Consider the following 22,149-nt stretch of genomic DNA (forward strand, 5'->3'; position numbering starts at 1 on the left):
AGAAATGAAATCATTTGGAAATGAACGTAGGTTTCTAAAAATGGAAATGGAAATGATCCATTTGCAATCCTATATGTATTACTTAAAAATGATCGGAAGAATGAGTTTATGTTTTTGGACTGTTTTGAAGCTCAAAAAAAAATAAATCATTTGGTCATAGTGAACATGTTGAGTTGTGAAATATTGAACATATTTTCTCGAATTTTTACTGGGGGAAAATCGCCAAAATTTTACCATGGGTAAAATAGGGATGAGAAAATTATTTTATATATAAATATTAAATTTTATTTTAGGGAATAGAAAAACTAAATCGGATTGGATCACATTACAGAGTACTAGGTCAAAAAGGCCCAAGAAATACTCGTAATTTGACCCGATGTGAGAGAGGCCCAAAAACCCCTCATGGACATGAAAAGGGTGGCAACCCTAGTAGGAATACTAGGGTGTATTGTCCACCCTAGTCCTATTCTAATTAGGATGTTTTTCTCTTTAAAATAAACCACTAAAACTCAACAAGGGTTCTACCTTCTCTTCCTATAAATAGATGGCATCGGTAGAGCTATTAATACAACTTTGAGAGATTGTTATTTTACCGAAAAATAGAGAGAATTCATCTCAACTATTATATATATATTTGAAATAATAATTATTTCAATTTCTATTAAGAAGAGAGAATTTTTGTTTTCAACCCAAAAGAAGAGAGAATTTTTGTTTTCACCCCAAAAGAAGAGAAATCTCTTTCCAGTTCTATGTTTCGATTTAATTGGTTCGAGCCACACTCGAAGTAGTTCGTGGTACGGGAATAGCGTAGAAAATCGTTTGGTTGAAAGTTGGAAACAACGAACGTCCGCTAAGCCAAAAACAAATGTACGAATTCGATTAAGGTTTATTCCTATAAATATCAGAAATTGGGTCGACTTTCAAAACTTTAATTTTCCGCTGTGCAAGAAAACCATTTTCAAACCGGGATTTTTCCAATAATTAGTATTCATCCGATGACATTGTCATAAGTGTGTTACCCTCATAGGATACCCTTAAGCTCTTTGAGATAAATCAACTCTTCCAATATGTTCATACTTTATCTCATGGTAACCATTACATCTTCCTTCATGAAAATTCAATTACAATCAAATGTACTCAAGTCATTCATCACAAAGACAAATGGCCCGTGCCACGTTTAATTTTCATAAACCAAGTAATGACAAAAAGGACATCATTTATCCATGTCTCAGGCTATGAATTTCACTGTTTTGAATGACGCTATATATTGCAAAAGTCGTATACCCAATGCACCAACTTTTAGTTCCTTATCTATTCGAACTCAGGCTTTTACTTACATCAAAGTATACGAGTCACGCATACATAATCCGTCATCCACTCAAGATTAAAGTATGCCACATTTTGAATGCCACAAGTGAATAAATCTATAAACGGATTCAAAATCTATTCTTTTTGGGTCCAATCCAATGTCATTCTAGTCAGTCACATTTATGTCTTTATTTTTTGGGAGTCATCCACTTCGATACCCAAGATAAGGCATCTCCCCAATTAGACTTGATAGACAACATATTAGTCTTTCAATTGGTTTGCTCATTTTTTTATTAGACTAAGGACATATTTAGGTTCGTCTACTAATATAAGTTATATTTATTTATTACAATCTGACCACGTAATACCGCTTAGTATTAGTTTAAACATTAGACAACGAGTAAGCCAAAATATTTTCTTTTATTTTACTTTACATGAAAAAACCACATAAGGACATTTATACAAAGTATATTGACGCAATTCATGAATTATTTTATTAACTAATATTTTCAAAAAAATTACAAGTGTACATAAACGAAAATATTGCATTTTGGTCACCAAATCCAACATTTTGGTTCTTTGGATAATTTCTATTTAGGTCCTTAAACCTTTTCTAAATTAAAATTTAATTGCGATTAGGATTAGGATTGAGATTTTACAATTTAGTCATTGAGCTTAATTAACACCATTACCAGTTAAATTATTTAACCGATCTTTAAAAAATTTTCATATCAACTTCATTAATCTTTATATTTAATCCTTTTAAACTCGGTTTACGAAAATAATGTTCCAAAATTGCATTTTTCGACACCACTTAAAATCGGGTCATTACAGCCACTGTCATTGTTGTTGTTGATCACCGCCTACACCAATCCACCGATCACCTCATTGCACCTTCTGACTATCCTACAATATTGGCATCCGGTGCCACTCGATCGACTTGCTGCCACTTATTGTCGACTGATGTCGATCCTATTAAGCACAAGGCCTAGTAATCGCACCTATGGCCTATGATGCCCTTTCAGTGCCCAGTTGTGCCGATCAGTGCTAGCCAATCCTACTAGGGTGCGATGCCCCAGCTACTGCATGCTACATACACATCTCGCATTGCCAGTCAAATAACTAGGCATTGACTGCTATGTTCGATTGAGAGGAAAAATGCCTTTAGGCCTCTACCACTCATAACCCTTGGTTGGGGTGTGATACGCTGACCATGTCGATTCACACGTCCAGTTAGGGCGACATGCCCCACCCTTCCGTGCCTCTTGGTTTCGTCCGTTCATCACCTCGGTTTAAATTATGTGTCCACCATTCTTTCCTAAGTCGGTTACGCACGAGGAAAGGTTAGTACCCTCGTAGCGCCCAAAATTGGTACCGAATCAATTGTTTAATGTTTTTATCTCGAAAATTTGAAAAGATTTTAGAAATAAGATCCTTTAGAAAGCCAACTTGCATATCCCAATGGAATGATAAGACATTCCCATTTCAAAGAAATAAAAATGTCACACTCAGTGAGTTAGGGTGTAACAGTTCAATTCTTCAAAATTAGGTCTGCCTTTTTAGAATTTTAAAAATTTATATACTTTGAGAAGGATATTTGGTTATTTGGGTCAATCGAGAAATCAGAATCCAGTAAGTTAGGGTTCAATTTCTCGAAATTCCTTAACACCGAATATTGCCTTCATTTTAAAATCATGATAACAAAATGCCATATCCAGTAAGTTAGGATCCAACATCTTGAAATCTAAAAAGCTTTATTTTAAAATTGTATGGTTTTAACAAAATAAGCACTTGGCTATCTAAATTCATCGAGAAGAATTGAAGCCTAATAAGTTAGGGCACAATTCTCTCGAGAACTATGAACACCAGGCCTTTTTTGAAAATTATGAAATCGAATGTTTGTAGTGCTTTAATAAAATACAATTGTTACAAATGAGACATGATTGAATAGCAATATAATGTAAAAGATAAATAGCAACCCAGACATACACTAAGAATTAACAAGCAAGCGAAAGATAAGTACAAATAACAATAATAATTTCAATCATATTATACAAACACCAATATTAATAATTAAGCATCCAATAAATTAATAATCAATTTCCAAAAAAAAAATACTTCAAAACAATGAAAAAAAAATTATAATCGATATATCCTTTGTACAGAAATTCAAAGATAAATTACATACATGATTTCAAAAATAAACTCGAAAAATATTAAATAATTAGTATTTGGAATAAATTAGGAATAGATTTAAAGTAAACAATATACATTTATTAGTTAGACATGATAATATATATAAAAATATAAAAAAAAAAGTTCATACATACTAATATATAAAAAAAAAAGTAAAATACATCATAAAATTTTAAAAGAAGTTAATTACATATAAATAAAATTGATTTAAAAGACATATGTAAATATATTAAAAAACTCTTAAAATTAATAATCATATAAAATTAAAACATTGATATGTACTAAAAATAATTTAATAAGCTATATGCTTATATGAATAATATTATCATAAAAAATATTATTATGTAAATATTTATCATATAGGAATATATATTAAAAGGGAAAATTAAAAAACAATATAAGATAAAACATCAAAAACTTGTTCAAATTACGTTAAGTTCTAATAAAATACACAAAAATAATTAATGACGGAATAGATAATAATATATTATATTTAAAACAAAATACCTAATGGATTAAAAACATCAATGTATAATAAATTTAAATAATATTAATTAACAAATTAAAATAATAGCATATTGTATTTTAAAATCACACTAATAATAAGCTAAAAAACAACATTAAATTTAAATATTAAAATAACATTAGATTTTTTTTGAAGATAAATATGTTAAAATAAAAAAACTACATATATATATATATATAAAATAGGTACTAAAAAAAACTAAATTAAGATTGCAACCAAAATTTAAAAAGGGCAAAAAAATTTAAGCTGAATTGATAGTAGATTCAACGTTGAGAGACTAAAATCGCAATTAAACACTACTATTCAGATGCTCAAATCTGATCAACAAAACGATGCCGTTTTGAAACCATCATATTGGCATCAAACGGCGCCGTTTATTGATGTACTTAAGAAACTAAAAGAACCCTAAGAACAGCGGACCTTTCATTTTTTTTTAAAAAAAAAAGGAAAACCTAAACCGTGAATGCTCTCTGCGCCACTCAAAGAAAACCAGCCACTCAAAGGCTCTCCGATCCCTCGCCCGACTCTGATTACGACGGAGTGAGCGACGGTCCGGCTATCAGGTAATCTCTTTGCTCTCTAATCTCTCTCTTTTATTCCTTTTTTACTCAAATAATGAACTAAACAAAAACCAGATGCGAAGGAAAAATTTCATTCACCTTTAAAACTCTGTTTTTCCTTTGAATATTTTTTTTCTTTCAATATCTGCTTCTGTGTCCATCGTTTTCAGTATTCCAATGGCTTTTTTATAGCCGAAAATTGCAAAATAAATAATAATAATAATAATCTAAAAATCCAATCCGTTCTCCGTTTCTGTTATTTCTTTCGCTGCTCTTGTGTGTGTATTTTGCAGGTACATGCTGGCGTGGAGATGGCGCACACGCGCGGAGGTGCAACACGCGCGGGGATCTGGTTCGAATTTGCCTATGACGCAGAAGCAGAAGCCTGCTGTTGCTGCTGCACCAGGAAAATCTAGAAACCCCTAGGGTTTTTGAATTTGGGCCGTTTGGGCCATTATAATCGGGCTATTTTTTAGGTAAATGATTTGGGCTATGTATTTGGATATGGATTTAGTATTTGGGTTAGTTTGGGTTTAGGTATTATTGTTTTTTTAATTTCGGTAATTGGGCTAAAAACTTGGATTTATTTGGATGTAAATGGACAATGGACTTTATTTGTTGTTTTTTTATTTATTTTTTGGTTTTATATTTGATTTATTTTCTGTTTGTTTTTCGGCCGGGCAAATTTGGGTATTACAAATGTAACCAATCTAAATATTGGAACCACAACCTTTGGCAAAATTATTTCATAACAATATAAAATAATAAATTTAAACAACCATACATACGATCCATAAAACATGTATATATTCAAGAATGTCACCTCTTATCAAAATTTAATCAAGAGAAAGTTCCAAGAATCCGATAAATGGGTTTACACGTAAATATTGCACAACCTGGCTCTAATACTAATTGTTGAAAAAATCGATTTCAAAATAATGGAATAGTGCATAGTAAAATTTTAAAAAATTTCTTTTGATACCAAGCAGTTGTGATTTTTATAGCAATAAACTCATTTTTCTGTATTGTACCTGAGTTTTGTACGATGTGGGCTAAATCGTTCCTGGCTTTTGACCACTCAATCTTCTCCACTATCCTCGACCTCGATTTGCTAGAGTGTAGGCTCTATACGCAAGTCGATGAAAACTTTATAATTAAACTTTAGGCTAGAGACCAAAAGACGAACTCTGTCAAAAGATAGAATTTGTTTAGAAAATAAATTTTCTATATTTTGACAGAATGTCAACGCATGAGAGGTGTTTATTTGACCTATCATTTGTCTCTATTTATAGAGAAAATAGCAAGAATTTTAGTAGAATAAGAATTATCTGAATAATAACATTTTAATAGGAAAACGAATCCCATGGGAAGTGTATAGGATTGGCTACGGCAGACCATCACTAAGATCAGGGTTTGTCGCCCCTCTCTATTAAATCGAGCTATCCGAGCCTTGTCATTTATCGGGTCATTTATAAGCGCTAACTAGTCTTTAAACCGACTCATAATTTTTCCAAGCCCAATAAATATTTTCTTATGTCCAAAATATTATTTATTCAATTAATTAATTAATTAATTTCTCTATCCAATTATAATTCTGTTAAAGTCATGACGACTTTATCGTACTAGAATTAATGAGGAAATTAATTTAATTAACCTGTTCTTAAGAAACTATGATGATTTAATTAATTTAATTTCTACTTCAAACTTCAATTATTTAATTTTAAATTAATTAAATAATAATTCAAATATATAAATTAATTCGTGAGGCATCTCTTATTCACTGCAGATAGTGATACATGTGATCTATTTCCCTAGTTCGCCATTTCACATTTTTCATTTCATTAATTAATGCAAAGCATCAACGTTATATCGAGATGACTGGGGGACCGGTTAGACATATATAATTAGGGCTAAAATAATTTTTAATTAAGTTTCGACTCTTTATCTGTTAATTACAACATTATTTAGTCATGAAGTCATTCTACTAAAGCATCATTATTGAGCTCTCCCCATTATATATACCCTTACAAATGCTACTTTAGTAAGTGCTTATCCAATGAACTTGTTATATGCATGTTACACTCATAGAATATCCTTAATCTCTTTGAGATAAATTTGTTCTCCAAATATGATCCTATTTTATCTCATGGTAACCATTACATATTTCTTCATGAAAAGTCAATTACTAACAAATAGTAACTAAATCATTTATCCTAAGAAAAATGATCTGTGGCCACGATACTTTCCATCTATCATGTAATATCAATGAGAGGATATCATTTATCTTTATTAGGCTATAAATTTCACTTTTGTAAGTGAAGCTATGTCATGTAGAAATCGTATACCCAACATACCGGCTTTTGGCTCTATTACTAATTGAATATAGGCTATCAATACATCAAAGTATATGAGTTACACACACATAATCCGTCACTTCCTCTGGATTAAGGTAAGTCACACTATGAACGTCACAAGTGCATAAATCCATAAACGGATATAGGATCTATTCTACTTGGTCTTATCCGATGTATTGCCAGTCCAGTCAGTCACATCTATGTCTCTATCTTCTGGGAGTAGTCCACTTCAATACCTAAGACAAGGTATCTCCCTATTTGGACTTGATAGATGACATATTAGTCTTTTTAATTGACTTGCTCAATTTCAATTAGACCAAGGATGTGTTTAGATTATAAACTAATATAAGTCGTCTTCTCGCATTATGATCCGACCACGTAATGCAACTTAGTATTGGTTAAACATTAGATAATCATTTAGCCAATATTTGCTTTCATTTTACTTCGCGTATCCATTGAGGACAATATACAAAAGATATTAATGATATGATGGAGTTTTATTAAACCAATTTGTTTTAAAAATTACAAGTTTATAGACGTAATCACTACACTAAGGGCATTAGATTCCATCATTCTTAAATATTTCTCTCAAAACTCATGATAATTTATTAAAGGCATAATGATAAATTTTTTAATAATGTTTGCATAGCAACCATGTGGTAGTCCAAGTGTACTTCATTCTAACATGACATTATTTGTCTTATATGTCATGTCAACAATTTAAAAATTATAAATATTAAAATATAAAATAAATTCAATATTCAAAAAGATTATAAAAAGTTCATAAATTCAAAAAAAAAATAGCATAAAGTTAATGTGGATTGTCATGTGGCTGTCAAGTTTAAATATTGGCATAATTACAAATTAAGCCCTTAATGCTTACTTCTTTTGTCAATGTGACCCTTTTTCTATTTTTTTAGTTAAAATTGACGTTCAACCTTTTAAAAAGATTTGAATTTGATCATCAACCTTTCAAAAAGAACCGAATTGTTGTTTTTTAAATGAAAATTTGACTCAAACTTTAAATTTTTAAACATGTCAACCTGCATGACAGTCTACATGAACTTCATGTTTTTTTTTTGAATTTTTATGAAATTTTTTTAATTTTATAAGGGAAAATCTTTGATACACTTCTAGTGAAGTTTTTTAGACTCCACAAGGGTCAAGGTGATGACAAGTGTCCTATAAGGGTATAGTAAAATATTTTTAAAAACTAATATATATATTGATTTGGGCCTAGAAGCGGAAGATTGGGTAACCTGTGAATCCAACGAGTTGGTTTATAATAATTCATGAAGGAAATTACCATATTTCCGCAAGTCAATTAGATGTGAAATATAAAAATTGACTTTTTTTTCATAGTCGCACAAGAGGTTTTGTTTTTTGTTGGAAGCCCTCTTTTTTTTTTTAAGGAATTGCTTAGTCGTCTAGTAACAAGTAAGAGTAGTCGATAGTACTAGATATAGATAAAAGAAAAAAGAGCAAGGAATAAAAAAATTTCTACTAATCAATATTTGTGAGGCAGCCTTTCTTGTATTCTTGTATTAGATCCAAAAGTTTTTCTTGACCTAATTCTAAAGATGATGAATCGATTTCTTTTTCTTTTCTACTCTGGTCCAGCCGCTCTATTTTTGTGAATACCGTTTGTAATGATTGATGAAGCAAAAAATTTCAATTGAACTTATTATTTCAATTGGTATTTTTGCTTATATATATATATATTTAAGGGACACATGGCAATGTTTTAAGGCTGCTTATGGAACAAAAAAAAGTACACTATAATGTACCAAATACCTTTTTTTATAATTTTAGATTTATTTTATGTTTTGAATATTTTTATAATTTTTAAATTATATGTTGGCATGACATATAAGACAAATTATATTAACATGAAGTACACACAACTGGCATTCGGGTTGTCATGCTAACATTGTTAAATAATTAATGTTTAGTTAGCATTTCCATTAAAAATAGTGGCTTAATTATTTTTGAAAGATTAATGACCAAATTTAACTCAAAAAAAAAAAAGTCAAATTGACAAAAGATGTCAATATTAAGATGTAAATTTATCATTATACCAAAAATTTTTAAGGTTTTAATCAGCATTTTTGTTAAAAAAAAACCAACTCGAAGGTTGATGGTCAAATTAGACCTTTTAAAAAAGACTAAGGGCCAAATTTAATTAAAAAAGAATAATGATCGATTTGGCAAAATATATAAGCGCTAAAAGCTAATTAGACAAAAGATATAAGCTTATACCTCTATTAAAATCAAGAATCTTCTTCAACCAAAGTCAATAAGAAGACAAAAAATAGATGGTAAGTTGTTTGAAACCGGAGATTTGTTAAGTAAATCTCACAATTATTGAAGCAAAACAAAGAAAAATACTTATAAAACAAGATGAATTAAACTAACAAATGAATGATCTATTTACGGTATACAAAATGGAGGGATAAACAAAACAAAATCCAAACAAAAATGAAACAAAGTCCATATTTTTATTGAAAATGAGAGATTATCCCAAAAATAGAACTAAAAAAATAAAGATTTTTAACTTATCTAAAAATACCTTTTTCTGAAAAAATTACAAATAAAAAAAATTCTGAAAAACCTTTCGTTTTTATCTTATTATTATATAGTTAATATATAATTATCAAAAAAGCCGTATCGAAATTAATTCATTTGCATCTGGGCATTCTTTGATCAAGTTCGTAAAATAGTTTTTATAATTTTTAATAAAATGTTATATTTTAAAAAGATATTTTAGATTTTAGATTTTAGTTCTAAAATAATAATATAAGAAAAGTGATTTCATTAAAAAAATTAAAATATACAAAATCACAAATAGCTTTCCAAATCCATGTGAAACTATTTATCCAAATTCATTCATTTAAAATTTATTTTATAAATCTATCTACTTTAAATAAATAAAAAAAGGATTGATTGTTTATTAATGTTTACCACCGTGTTATCTAGTTATGTTATTAGCTATCAATGCAGAATTAAAATTTAAATACTAAACAGATCCAAGAAAATAGCTACCTATGACCAAATTGAAACAATGGAGTAGTTATAGTAGTCATTTATAAGCTTGGAGATCTTATCTGCTGGTCAGGGTGTTCGCCTTCCCTTCAAATTCAAACGCTCGGCATTAAATTTATTCAACAAAGAAAATGATAATTAATACAATTGATCTGAAATTACAACAAAGACGATTTTCTTATATTTTATATATATATATAGAGAGAGAGAGAGAGAGAGAGAAGAGAAGTCTATAAAAGCAAAAATAAATGAAACATATGGCATGGTGCAGGTTCCGTAAACTTTGCGAAATCTACTTGCTTCCTGATTAACGTATATTAATTTACAGTCATACACGAAAACAAAAAAAATTTACTCCTTACCAAATCGCCTCATTCCTTGATAAAAGTTCCCGTGAGTTTGGACCGTGTCATCATTGCGAACCCATAACACTGCTACGGCTGTTCTTGCACCTTCTGTTTCAAGAAGGAACCATTCCCAATTAAAAATAGCTCGATTCTTCAAATGAGCTATTTATACTTTACAGGTTTTAAGAAAGTTCTTCCTTGTTGAACTTGTTCCAAGCTTCCTGTTTCAATGCATATATATAAATTAAAATCCAAAAGCCACAAGAACCGTTGTCAACTATATTTTAGTTTAGAACCACCCATGTATAACCAAAACTATAGTTTGTATTAAAATGATTACAAAACAAGTCTACTCAATTGAAAAATCAATCCATTTCAAATAAGTTTTACTCAAAGAACCATCACAATGGCTAATTACTTGGTAGACTGACTAGACCCACCACACCAAAAATCAGAGTTTTGAACTTCATTTTTCGTAAAGGACGCAATGTGTTCATTGAGGATACAACTAATGTTAAAAATGATTCCTTGTAAATGACAGTGAAACTCATACAGTACCTTGAGAATATCGAAAACCTTTTCAGCAATATATTTCTGTTCAAGAGTGGCACCTTTCTGCTGAACCTTATCAGGGTGGACACATAATGTGGCCTTTCTATAAACTTTTTTGACTGAGCCAGAGGTAATCAAATCAGTCAATGAAACTGGCTCCCAACCACATTCAGGCCAAAGTACCTATTTGTTAAGGTAAAAGGTTAGTTATGCGAACCAAGAAGCCAAATGTTCTAGATATTCAATAATTATTTCAAAAAATTACACAGATAATTTCTTATTAGAAGAAAAAAGCAGAGAATAGGAAATGATGAGTAACACACCCGTTCCATTGATGAAAGCAGTGCATGCATATTGCCTTCCTTCCCTGCAGCCCAGCGTTTTATCTCAAAATCCATAGCTTCAGCAATCCTCTATCAAAATCAAGGCAAAAAACAAACTCCTTAAAATTCAAGAATTCATAAAATATAAATAAAGAAATGGTGCAAAAGCATGTAAAGCGCATGCAGCCAAGAAGAATAAGAAACCCCATGTCTAATCTACAATTAAGGCATCGACTGAACTACTTACATATCTCTCTTCTTGCTCATTCTGTGATTGACGATCACGCTGATTCATATCAGCAACTGCTCTTGCCTGGCACAAAAACAACCTAGAACTGCTGAACTATGTTTTACAAGGAAAATATACAAACTTTAAAATACACAAACACACATACAAATATATATATACAGAGAGAGAGAGAGAATGGTATAGCAATAAAGGAGCCATGGTAAGTATTTGCCTGGCATTTCTGCCAGCACATTATGCATATCCAAGATCAAGGTGACATAGGTAAGTCTTACGAAAGGAACTAAAGGGTCCGCGATTCAGGTTAGCAGCAATGTGAAAACTACTCAAATATACATGGAAGAGCTAGATGATTGGCATTTCTTTGAAATTTTGTCCTGGAAAATTAGCCTTGTGCTTGGGTTAACACCCTATTGGAGGCCTCAGGCTATGAAGTATTTACTTGTGTGTTTATACATGTGAGGGAGCATGAGTGAAAAAATCAGAAACTTATACCTTTGCTGACATCAGACTGTACTTTCCTTACCAGTAAATTTCTTCTTATACTTCTACTAATCAATGTTGTTAAGGGGCTTGCTTAGGCGTTAAGGCAGAGCGAAAAATCAACATTAAGCTTTTAACATTCTTAGGCGAAGCGATTTTACTGGGTGCTTGCCTTAATGTGCTTTTACTGCGCTTTGGGCTCTAAGCTAGGCAACAAAAAAGCTAGCTTGAGTGAAGCAGTGAGCCAATTTTAATTTTTGTTCTTTTTAAACTCAAATACCCCCACATAATAGAGTGAAGCGGTGGAGACGCAACCTTTTTTTTTTTTTTTTCAACTCAAAACCCACTCAATAGAAAAATATTTTAAGGGAAAAAACCCAAATACCCATTGAAGCAACTTTAAACTTTTAAGTTTCTTTTTCCTTTTCTTATTTTCTAAAGAAAACCTGAAATATTACTAATTCCTAAGCTGACTTTTAACTTTTCTTTTTTTCTTTCTTTTTTATTTTAAAACTCAAAATATTATTATTTTTCTTTATTTTATTAATTATAGACCTACTATTCCTCAACTTTATTAGTTAAAACCCGATACAGACACTACGAAGCAAAAGGTAAACATGGTTTTTTGGGTTAATATGTACCAATAGTCTCTGTACTTATATTTCTAGGAATTTAGTCCCTCTACTTCTCAGATTTCCAAATTCAAGTCTAACGGGTTAACACTGTTTCTTTTTTTTTTTTGTTAAATTCATTGCTGTGATATTTTGAAATAGAAAAACTACTCACTTGGTAGCTATATAATTAAAAAAAGATATTGTAATGAACCTGATTTTAACACACAAAAAAAAGTTTAACTAAGTATTAACAGTTGGACTTGAATTTTGAGATCTAAAAATTAGAGGCACTAAACTCTTGGAAGTGCAAGTACAGGGACTAAATTCCTAATTTTCGAATAGTACAGGGACTACAAGCATATTTTAACCTTTCTTCTAATCCTCTATCAATTCTATTATTTCTTATTCTTTTAGTTCTTTTTCTCCTCTATTTTATTTTCCTGTTGCAATTTCTTTGCAATAAGTTTGGTAATATAAATTCCAAGCAAAAGATTAATATCTTTCTTTTTTTTTAACCATTATTGTAATGGCGAAGACCTGAAAGTAATGTATTTTTTATTTATTTATTAACTAACAGACCAACCATAATACAATGTAATATGTATTTATATGTATATGCATGCGCCTTATTTTACTCAGGCGAGTGCTTTTTTTGCGCCTCGGGCTATATAGAGGACTTTGCACCTTGAATAAGCCTAGCATCCTTGACAACACTGCTACTAATCTAATTGACGCCTAATAATGAAAGAGCAAAAATAAACTTTAAGGTGAGAGTATACGCACCACTCTGTCCTGGGTCCTTTGATGACGTCCCAATCTGGCCCTTCGTCTTTCTTCACTTTCCCCAGCAACTTCCTCAAATTCTCCAGACATTGAGGCAGCTATTGGAAACAAAAATTATAAAAAAGATTAACATCAAAGAGCTAATGTACAAATATAACTTCCATAGCTAGACATAGTCCATTTCTATATTTCAGCAACATAAAATACCTCCAAAAATAAAAGAGAGGTCATCCATTCCATTCATCATAGTGACAGGAGAAGCCTTCTTTGCAGTGGATGGTGCACCTGCAGATGTCTTTTGCTGTCTGTTGTGCATATTTTTATCAAATATAGGGTCCTAATAAGAACATAAAGAAAGAAGCGATATCAATGAAAAGTTCCGCAGTTTTCAATAAGTGGTGTACTTTTACATCTATAGTGCTCACCAAAGTAGTTGCCCTTGTCTTTGGTGCACTATTTGATCTGGAACTCACACCAAAAAAGGATTCCAGGTCATCTTCTCCATTTGATTGAGTCTTTTTCGTAGCATCTTCAGCTTCTTTAGATCTACTAGACTTATTGTGCGCTCTCCCCATGGCAAAGTCCTGAAGTTCATCTATCAGAGATGCACCAGAACTCTTGGCTACATCAAGAATGCTCTCAATAAGCTAATGATGGAATCAAAAAAGAATTATCAAATTGAGCTTTATTTTTTTCTGAAGGATGAAGAACAACCTTTCTCTTCTTTAGAAACTTGTGCTGGTTTTGGAGGAGACCTAAATGATTGTGAAGCATTTGAAGAACCACGAAGCTTTGTTCCTCCAGATCGATTAAGAATGCTGAATTCTCCCAGTGGATCCGTGGGCGTTTCTGAGAAATTATATTCTGTGCCGAAATCAGAGTCTAATACAACAAAAGGTTCCTCTGATGATCTGGTTGACTTGGTTGTCTTAACATTAGTCCTACATAAAGAAAAATAAAATAAAATAAGCAAATAAGAAATTCTAATTTCTACATACAAACATCATAATTCTACATACAACAAAAGGTTCCTCTGATGCAGCTACTTCATAACATCCACCAGAAAATATGTGCACCAAATGTGTGATACAAAATCATAGTTATCGCTGAAGTCAAATACAAAACAACAGGGTCCAAAGATTACTGATTCAATATCTTTTCCTTCCTAACCAGGACCACTAGCTCAACAATATCCATTGCAATATTGCCTATGAATGTATAGCAAGTAATAGATTGCAAGCAGTCACAATTTTATGTTTAAGAAGCAAATAAGAGAGAAAATAAATAGTTCCGAAATCATGAGCTTTTTGTTGCCAATATTGATCTTGACCGAACATCTACACACAGCCATAACATTGTCCATGATTCATGAAAAAATTATTATTCCGATCCATAAAATTATCTTTCATATTGTATTCTTGAAGACTTCAGAGCTACTTATCCAAACTAATCCCCAAAATACAAATTTTGTATCAGAAAAAAGTAACAACTCTTACAAGTCACAATTATGAAAACAACTATTGTCCATTATTCTACCAATGCTTGATTTCTTAACTAAAAACCATTATTACCCATCTCCATTATCAGCAATACACTAATAATACAGAAGAATCAAACGGCAAATTATTCAGCTAAAACTTTAACACTCAAATCAACACTAATCACGCAGAAAATATATACAATTTTTAGTGAACAAATCATATTCATTTTCAGCAAGTATAAGTACCTATTAACTGAAGGGCTGCTTGCACCGAACCCGGGTATCAAATCATCAACACCAGCCTCATTATTCGCCGAATCCCACGATCCATTCCTGCTAGAACTCTTCAATTTCGCCGCCACGCCACTAAAATCACCCAGCAAGTCACCGGCAGAACCCTTTTGCCTGGTGGAAGAGACGAAGGATCCAAAATCATCATCGTTATTTGCATTTTGTGAGACGGGCATTCCTCCAAATAAATCATCAACAACGTACGAATTCGCATATGAAGATATTGAGCCTGAATTCAATAACATTGAAGCCAAATCGAAAGATGATCCGTTACTACTACTGTTATTATTACTTGTATTAGATTGCTTCGTCGTGGCGTTTTGAAAACCACCAAAATCGTCGCCCAAACCAAAAAAATTACGGGAGTTTTGCTTGGGGAAAAAGTCGTGATCGTCGAGCAAAGAACCGTTACTGGGACCCGAGTTCCGCGAGGATTTTGAAGAGAACGACATGGGGTTTCGGTTCGAGCCTGAATCGAACCCGAAACCCCAGTCGGTGGTTGCGGTAGCAGCGGCGGTGGCGGTGGATCGTTTGCCCTGCGACATCGGAACCGATTTTCCTTGCGGTTTTAAGCCGTAACGCTCTGTTAAAACGCCAAATTCGTCCATAATTTCACACTCTTTATCAAAAAACCAAATGGATAGATATCTTCTGTGTAAATCAAATATATGGGTATTTCCCAGAAATGAATTCCAACAGATCTAGGAATCCGAGATTGAAGACTTGCTTTGGGCAAAAAAAAGGAAGAAAAAAACAATATAAAATCGGGTTTTCAATGAAATTTTATCATTTTGAGGGCAGAAAAATTTATCTGAGAATGAGAGAAACGAAGAGAGGGTTAGGATGCAAAACAAGAAACGATGAAAGACACAAAAATGGCGAAATTCAACAGAGGGAGATGAAAATTTTCAGAGGAAGACAAAGAAAAGGTCTTTTCTCTCCGATTCTTCCCCTCTCTTTCTTAGCTGAGTGATGGGCCATCATATCTGCCGGTCTTTTTTATTTTTCATTTTAAGTGCTAGAAAATATAAAATGATAAATAAAAAATTGTCAATTCATCCAAAAAAGTAAATAAATTGTCAATTTATCAATTGGCAGATGAATTTTTAAAATACTCCAGCAATAATATAAGGGAAAAAATAGATAAATTTTGGTTGATAAAAATAATAGAAAAACATCAAAAAAAAATTGTTAATTTACTGATATAATCTTACAACAGACTAACAAAATAAATAAATAAACAGCAAACATTTAATCATTGAAGAAATAAATTTTTCATCCTTCCTGGTTGTTATCAATGAAGCATTTCAAATTTTGCTTTTAAGACTTTCGAAATTAAATAACTTCAATTTGAAATTTAAAATTTAAAATAAATGGAATGAAAAATAGGCTATTTTACCAAAAAAAGTCCTTTTTTTCAATATTTACCGAAATGGACCGAGTTTTTAATTATTTATCGGAATGGGTCATTTTTCGCGAAATCGCGGCCACATAAGCGCGATGTCAGGGTACGTTTCAGGACATCGCGTCCACGTTAGCGCGACCTGCTGACGTGGACACAAATCGCGCCTTCTAGGACGCGATTTGCTGACGTGGCATGAACAGTTTATGTTTTTTAGCTTAAAAAATTTTGAAAGGCCATAACTTTTAGCTCGGTTGTCCGATTGAGACGATTTTTTTTATTTCGAATAACTTTTTGAGATCTACGCGTTAACAAACTGCTTAGAGATGAATAGGGACTAATTTGTAAAGTATAATTTGTTAGTTAAAAGTATAGGGACGAAAGTGTAATTATTTCAAAATTAGCATGAAATTTTTGTATTTAAGAATATTTGAATGTTATGGAAGGATGAATTTGAATTTGAATTGAAAAACGAAGCTTAGATTTAAAAATATGACTATTTAGGTTTTACGGACTAAATTGAATAAAATGGAAAATTTTAGGGAACTTCTCAAAAGTGAAATGAGCTGACTTATACCTATAATAGGATGATATAAGACAATTCTGTAAAAAAAATCCGGTGTTTACTTCAAATAAATAAGGAAAATAATGATTTGAATGTTTCAAAATTCAATTTTAAACCGAAAAAATCGAAATTTAGGGGCAAAAAAGGATCTTTTTCGACGAAAACTGCTGCAAACCGCCTTTGGCAGGTTTGTCAGCGTGTAGATCTCGAAAATTTATTCGAAATAAAAAAAATCATCTCAATCGGACAACCGAGCGAAAAGTTATGGCCTTTCAAAGTTTTCCAAGCTTAAAAACATAAACTGTTCATCCACGTCGACGCGATTTCCCGGAAAATGGCCCATTCCGGTAAATAATCAAAAAATCGGTCCATTTCGGTAAATTAAAAAAAAACGGCTTTTTTTGGTATTTTACCCTGAAAAATACGACTAAAGTATTTTATTTTTTATTAAAAATAAATAAATTAATCCATATATATTAAAAAAATATAAATATGTTCAAAATTTATTATTTAACAATGACAGGGAAAGTAAGGCCATTACATTAGGAGTTATTTGGCATTTTGTTCCTTCTATTTAAAAAATGAATAAATTAATCTATTTACGTTATATCAAAGAGTAAAATAAACCTATTAAAAATTCTATACATTTTTACTATTAAGTGTTGATGTGATTATTGAAACAATCATACAGTGAAACATGATATAATTACACGTGAACCTCATGTTGCCGTGATAATATTTAAAAAATAAATAATTTATATAATTATTTAAAAATTATATCTTGTATCACATTTTAGAGTGATTTTTTAAATAATTATTAAATAAATATAACATATTATAGAAAATTATTTCAAGATTATTGAGAATTATAAATAATTATTAATTTTGTAAAAATTAGTAAATATTATAAAAATTATTTACGAATTTAAATTTTTTTAATCGAGTTGATATTTTTAATTAATGAATCCTATTTTATAAATTTATTATAATTCTTAATTTTTTTTATAATTCAAATATATATACACTTATATAATGTAACCTTTCGTGATATTTTTATTATTAATTCTTTAAAATTTTAAAAAAATATTTATAATTTCTTATAAATATTAATATTTTTATAAAAAATTATAATTTTGTATATTTTTATAATTATTTAAGCAATTGTTCTAGAATGAATTTAGACAAATTATGGTCTAGGCTCATTTGAACTTCTATTTGTCCAAGTTCATTTAGGATATTATTTTAAATATTTTTCTATAATTTCTTATCATTTTTAATATATTTTTTAAAACATATGGTGATGTGACAAATGCTACATCAGTATGAGGTACATATGACACACCATATGTCACTGTCTAGTTACTTTATTATCCAAGTCAGTAATTAATAGTAGAAATGGATAGAATTTTTAACAATACCAGTTTACTCTTTGATCTAATGTATAAAGATTAATTTACTCATTTTTTAGTAGAGGGACAAAATGTAATCAAACTCTTAGTATAAGGGCTTACATGGTATTTTTACCTAATCCTAGTATCCTACTCATCCTCTAATTTCACATCACTTACATAAAAAAATGAAAAAAAAACACCAAATCTTCGGTACTTAACAACACAAATAGATGGGATTTTGACTAAAGGACCAAAATTTGCTTCTTCTTCTTTTTTTTTTTGTTTCTAATGTATAGAGGAGGCGAATTTTTTCATTTATAAGTAGAGAGGACAAAATACAATTTAAATCTTAGTACAAATATCTCTATAATTTTTTATCAATTAGAGCTGCTACATATCAGTTCAAACTTCAAACCGATCTAATATTCAAAAATATTTAACAAAAGTATTAAGTTTTAAAATGAGTTTTAATAACAAAATTAAGTTTGTTTAAAACATAATCTAAGCTTGAGTCCAGCATTCAATGTGGAAACCTAGTTGGATTCAAATTGTTTTTAATTTCATAATATATTATTTGATTTGATTTTATATATTATTTAATTTATATCACATAAAAATCAAACATAAATATTAAAAATATATTGAGTTATCAATGTTTAAAGTTTTAATAAAAAGAAACAGATAAAATTATAATAAAAATAGAAAAACAACCTAATTAATTAAAAAAAGTATAGTTGAATATAAGACAGGTTTGTATGAACTATTTAGAAAGATGGGTAAGTTTAAGTAAAATTGGAAACCAATATGTTGGGTAACCACAAGCTTAGATTAGTGTAGATCATATTCACACTCCACAATGAGTATATAATATATATAAGTATGGAGCTGAGTGAAATTTTTTTGAGTTAAGTGAATTTACAAGTCCTATTTTATCATTTTAATTCGATTTAAAAAAATATTCAATTCAAGTCGAGTGATATGAGATTTAAGTCAAGATGAGTTGAATAAATTTGTTCAAGTTAAATTAAAAAAAAACCATAAATCTTATTGACAACATGACTAAATTCCAAGTTAAAGAATATAAACACAATGTATATTTGAAAACTCTTTTAAAACAAAATAAGAAAAAAGAAAGGAAATTTTATATGATAAAGTTGGTTTGAAAATTTACTCGTTTAAGGGCCTCACATTTATCATTTTTAATTTTTTTGAAGATTTTTCAGTAAATTTTTAATAAATTTTAATTTTTTAATATATATTTATAAAATTGTGGAAAAAATTTTTTATAAATATTTTGAATATTTTGTATTTTTTTAAAGGGACTGATTCGTATATATTCAAAACTATCAGGGAATCAATGATTATTTATATCAATTTATTATTTGAGTTATTCAAAATATTCGAGTTGATTCAAAAGGAATCAAATAACTTGATTTGATTAATTAAAAATTAAAAAAATAATGATTTCTTCAATCCAATTGAATTTTTCTCAACTTTGTATCTATTTAAGTAAAGTATGTGTATAAAAAAGGTTGAAATATGCCATAAGTTCCTGTACTCTTCACATATTTGAAATGTAGTCTTTATACTTTTATTTATAAGAATTTAGTCTCTCTACTTTTCGAATTTCAAAAGTCAAGTCCAACTGTTAACACCATTAAAATTATTTTATTAAATTCAGGTTAATTATAATGTCATTTTTTAGTTATATGGATATCAAGTGAGTATTTTTACTATTTTAAAATATCACACTAACATTTAAAAAAAATTAACAATATTAACAATCAGACTTAAATTTTAAAATTCAAAAAAAATTAAAAATTAAAAATTTTAAATTGAAAGAAAGAAGCATAAAAACAAATGAATAAAGAAAGAAGCATTTTCACAAATTTCTCAAATGAATAAAATCATATATTACAGAGCTGGATTGTTGTCTAACCCAAAGCATCGAATAGAATACAATCAGAACGAAAGTGAAAGAAAATATTGACAAAAATTGAAGGTCCACTATGAATGATTGTTTGTAGTGACATTAATGACTCAATTATGGAGCGTATGTGATTTCTGCTTCCTAAAATCCAATCTCTAGGTGTGGTTTTTGGTATGACTGTCGGTGCTTACTTTTGTGGCCTTGCCAGGTATTACACACCCGCCTGCCAGCAGTAATGAGAGAGTTCGTTGGGGTTCCATATCTTTTATTCTTTGGTTTTTTTTTTATATACATGACATGTGAAAAAACAACTAAATTATATATATATATATATATATTTTTTTTGCCATATGTCAAAGTGTGAGTTTATAACGTGTTACTATGCTATTTATTAATGTCACGTCAACATATTTAGGGTAAATTATACTCATGGTCATTTTTATTTATCTTAAGTTATATTTTAGTCATTTATGTTTAAAATATTACATTTTAATCACTTATATTATCATGTTGTAACATTTTAGTTATTGACCCGTTAATTTCTATTAACGGTATAACAGTAATCTAACGTAGCACGTTCATCTATAACAGCTCAGTTTTAGTTAAATCAGAACAGTAGTTTTGGAACCACAAATCTGAGGTCGGAAAATTATTTTAATATTATTTTTTGTGTTTATAGTATGTGATTATATATGTGTGAAAATTTCGTGAGCTAATTTTATTGTTTAATTGCTCAATTTGAGAAAAAGGACTTAAGCGCGTGAAATGTAAAAGTTGCATTCTACTTGTTAAAGGTATTAAATAGCTATGGAATATTAATTAAGGTCCTTATGTAGTAATTAAACCATTAAAAAAGTGGGTGGACATTTATGTGCATGGTTAGTGGAATTTTAATGGTTTAATATCAAGGATAAAAAGGTAAACTAGTAGATAATCTTAAGTAAATAACATAAAAATTTAAAGTCATCATCTTTCTTAAGTTTGCTCCACCAAAAATTAAAAGGGAGAAAGCCATAGTTGAAGACCTAGGTTCGGCCAAAGCATTTTTGTCTATTCGGCTGTTGGATTTATAAAGCACGTGTTTTTTAATGACTTTGATACATGGTTCGTATTAGTAATATGATTAATAATGCATGTTGAATTAATTGGTTATATGCTTTATATATATGTATGAAATTGACTTATATGAATGAGTGAATGGTTGCTATCTGAATTTGATAACTATTGTAAAGAAGTCAGTATAATTTGTGCATGAATTTAACAAATGATCGTGATAAACTATATTTTGTTCGGTAATGCCTCATAACCCTAATCCGACGACGGATACGGGTTAGGGATGTTACAAATCATCATTTCAAACAAAAATTTTAGGTTAAATTATACAATTGGTCCCCATATTTTTTTTGTTTTAAGCAATTCAATTTTTTTCTTTTATGTTCTTTAAACTTTTTTACTTTTTTCTTTATTTTCCGTTCTCTTTTGCTTCTCCTTCTGGTTGCCTACTTCTCCATTTCTTTTAACATATCAGGAAGTTGAATTGGTAGTGAAGAAAGAAACAAGAAGTTGAAAGTCATCATTGTCTATAACCAAAACCCATAAACCTCTACTATCTGCTAACCATCAAAACCCTCCACCACCACCCATCATTTTCATTTTACCACTAACACCTTCGCCACTACAATGACCTCCTTTCAAAAACATCTAAAAAATCCCCAACTTTTGGACTACCCAAGATCGAATCATTGTCACCAGCCA

General features: G+C 30.0%; 1 protein-coding gene and 1 long non-coding RNA gene across 3 annotated transcripts; one reads left to right on the forward strand and one right to left on the reverse strand.

The window, feature by feature from the left end:
* The first annotated feature begins 4,424 nt into the window (after positions 1-4,424).
* Positions 4,425-5,219, forward strand: LOC107949486 (uncharacterized). Its single transcript, XR_001697759.2, has 2 exons — positions 4,425-4,593; positions 4,884-5,219. It is a non-coding gene; the product is annotated as an uncharacterized lncRNA (long non-coding RNA).
* Positions 5,220-10,074: 4,855 nt separating this feature from the next.
* Positions 10,075-16,157, reverse strand: LOC107949485 (auxilin-related protein 1). 2 transcript variants are annotated; one of them, XM_041089833.1, is made up of 9 exons: positions 15,062-16,157; positions 14,050-14,276; positions 13,761-13,957; positions 13,543-13,672; positions 13,336-13,433; positions 11,456-11,521; positions 11,209-11,298; positions 10,892-11,068; positions 10,075-10,554 (listed from the first exon to the last, which is right to left on the reverse strand). In XM_041089833.1, exons 1-9 carry the CDS (start codon positions 15,712-15,714, stop codon positions 10,516-10,518), a joined length of 1,677 nt encoding a protein of 558 aa, XP_040945767.1. In that variant the 5' UTR covers positions 15,715-16,157; the 3' UTR covers positions 10,075-10,515. The 2 variants fall into 2 exon arrangements, with proteins under 2 accessions (XP_040945767.1, XP_040945766.1); XM_041089832.1 differs by having other exon boundaries at positions 11,456-11,551; positions 15,062-16,097.
* Positions 16,158-22,149: the final 5,992 nt, after the last annotated feature.

Source organism: Gossypium hirsutum, chromosome D03 (assembly GCF_007990345.1).
Source record: "Gossypium hirsutum isolate 1008001.06 chromosome D03, Gossypium_hirsutum_v2.1, whole genome shotgun sequence".
NCBI lineage: Eukaryota > Viridiplantae > Streptophyta > Magnoliopsida > Malvales > Malvaceae > Gossypium > Gossypium hirsutum.

Bases quoted from the DNA above. Each gene is read 5' to 3' on its own strand.
- LOC107949485 (XM_041089832.1), bottom strand. From the start codon at position 15,714: ATGGACGAATTTGGCGTTTTAACAGAGCGTTACGGCTTAAAACCGCAA. The intron at 11,552-13,335 runs GTGCGTATACTC...TGTAAAACATAG, and splicing joins AAAGGACCCAGGACAGAGTG to TTCAGCAGTTCTAGGTTGTT. The intron at 11,299-11,455 runs GTAAGTAGTTCA...TGATTTTGATAG, and splicing joins ATGAGCAAGAAGAGAGATAT to AGGATTGCTGAAGCTATGGA.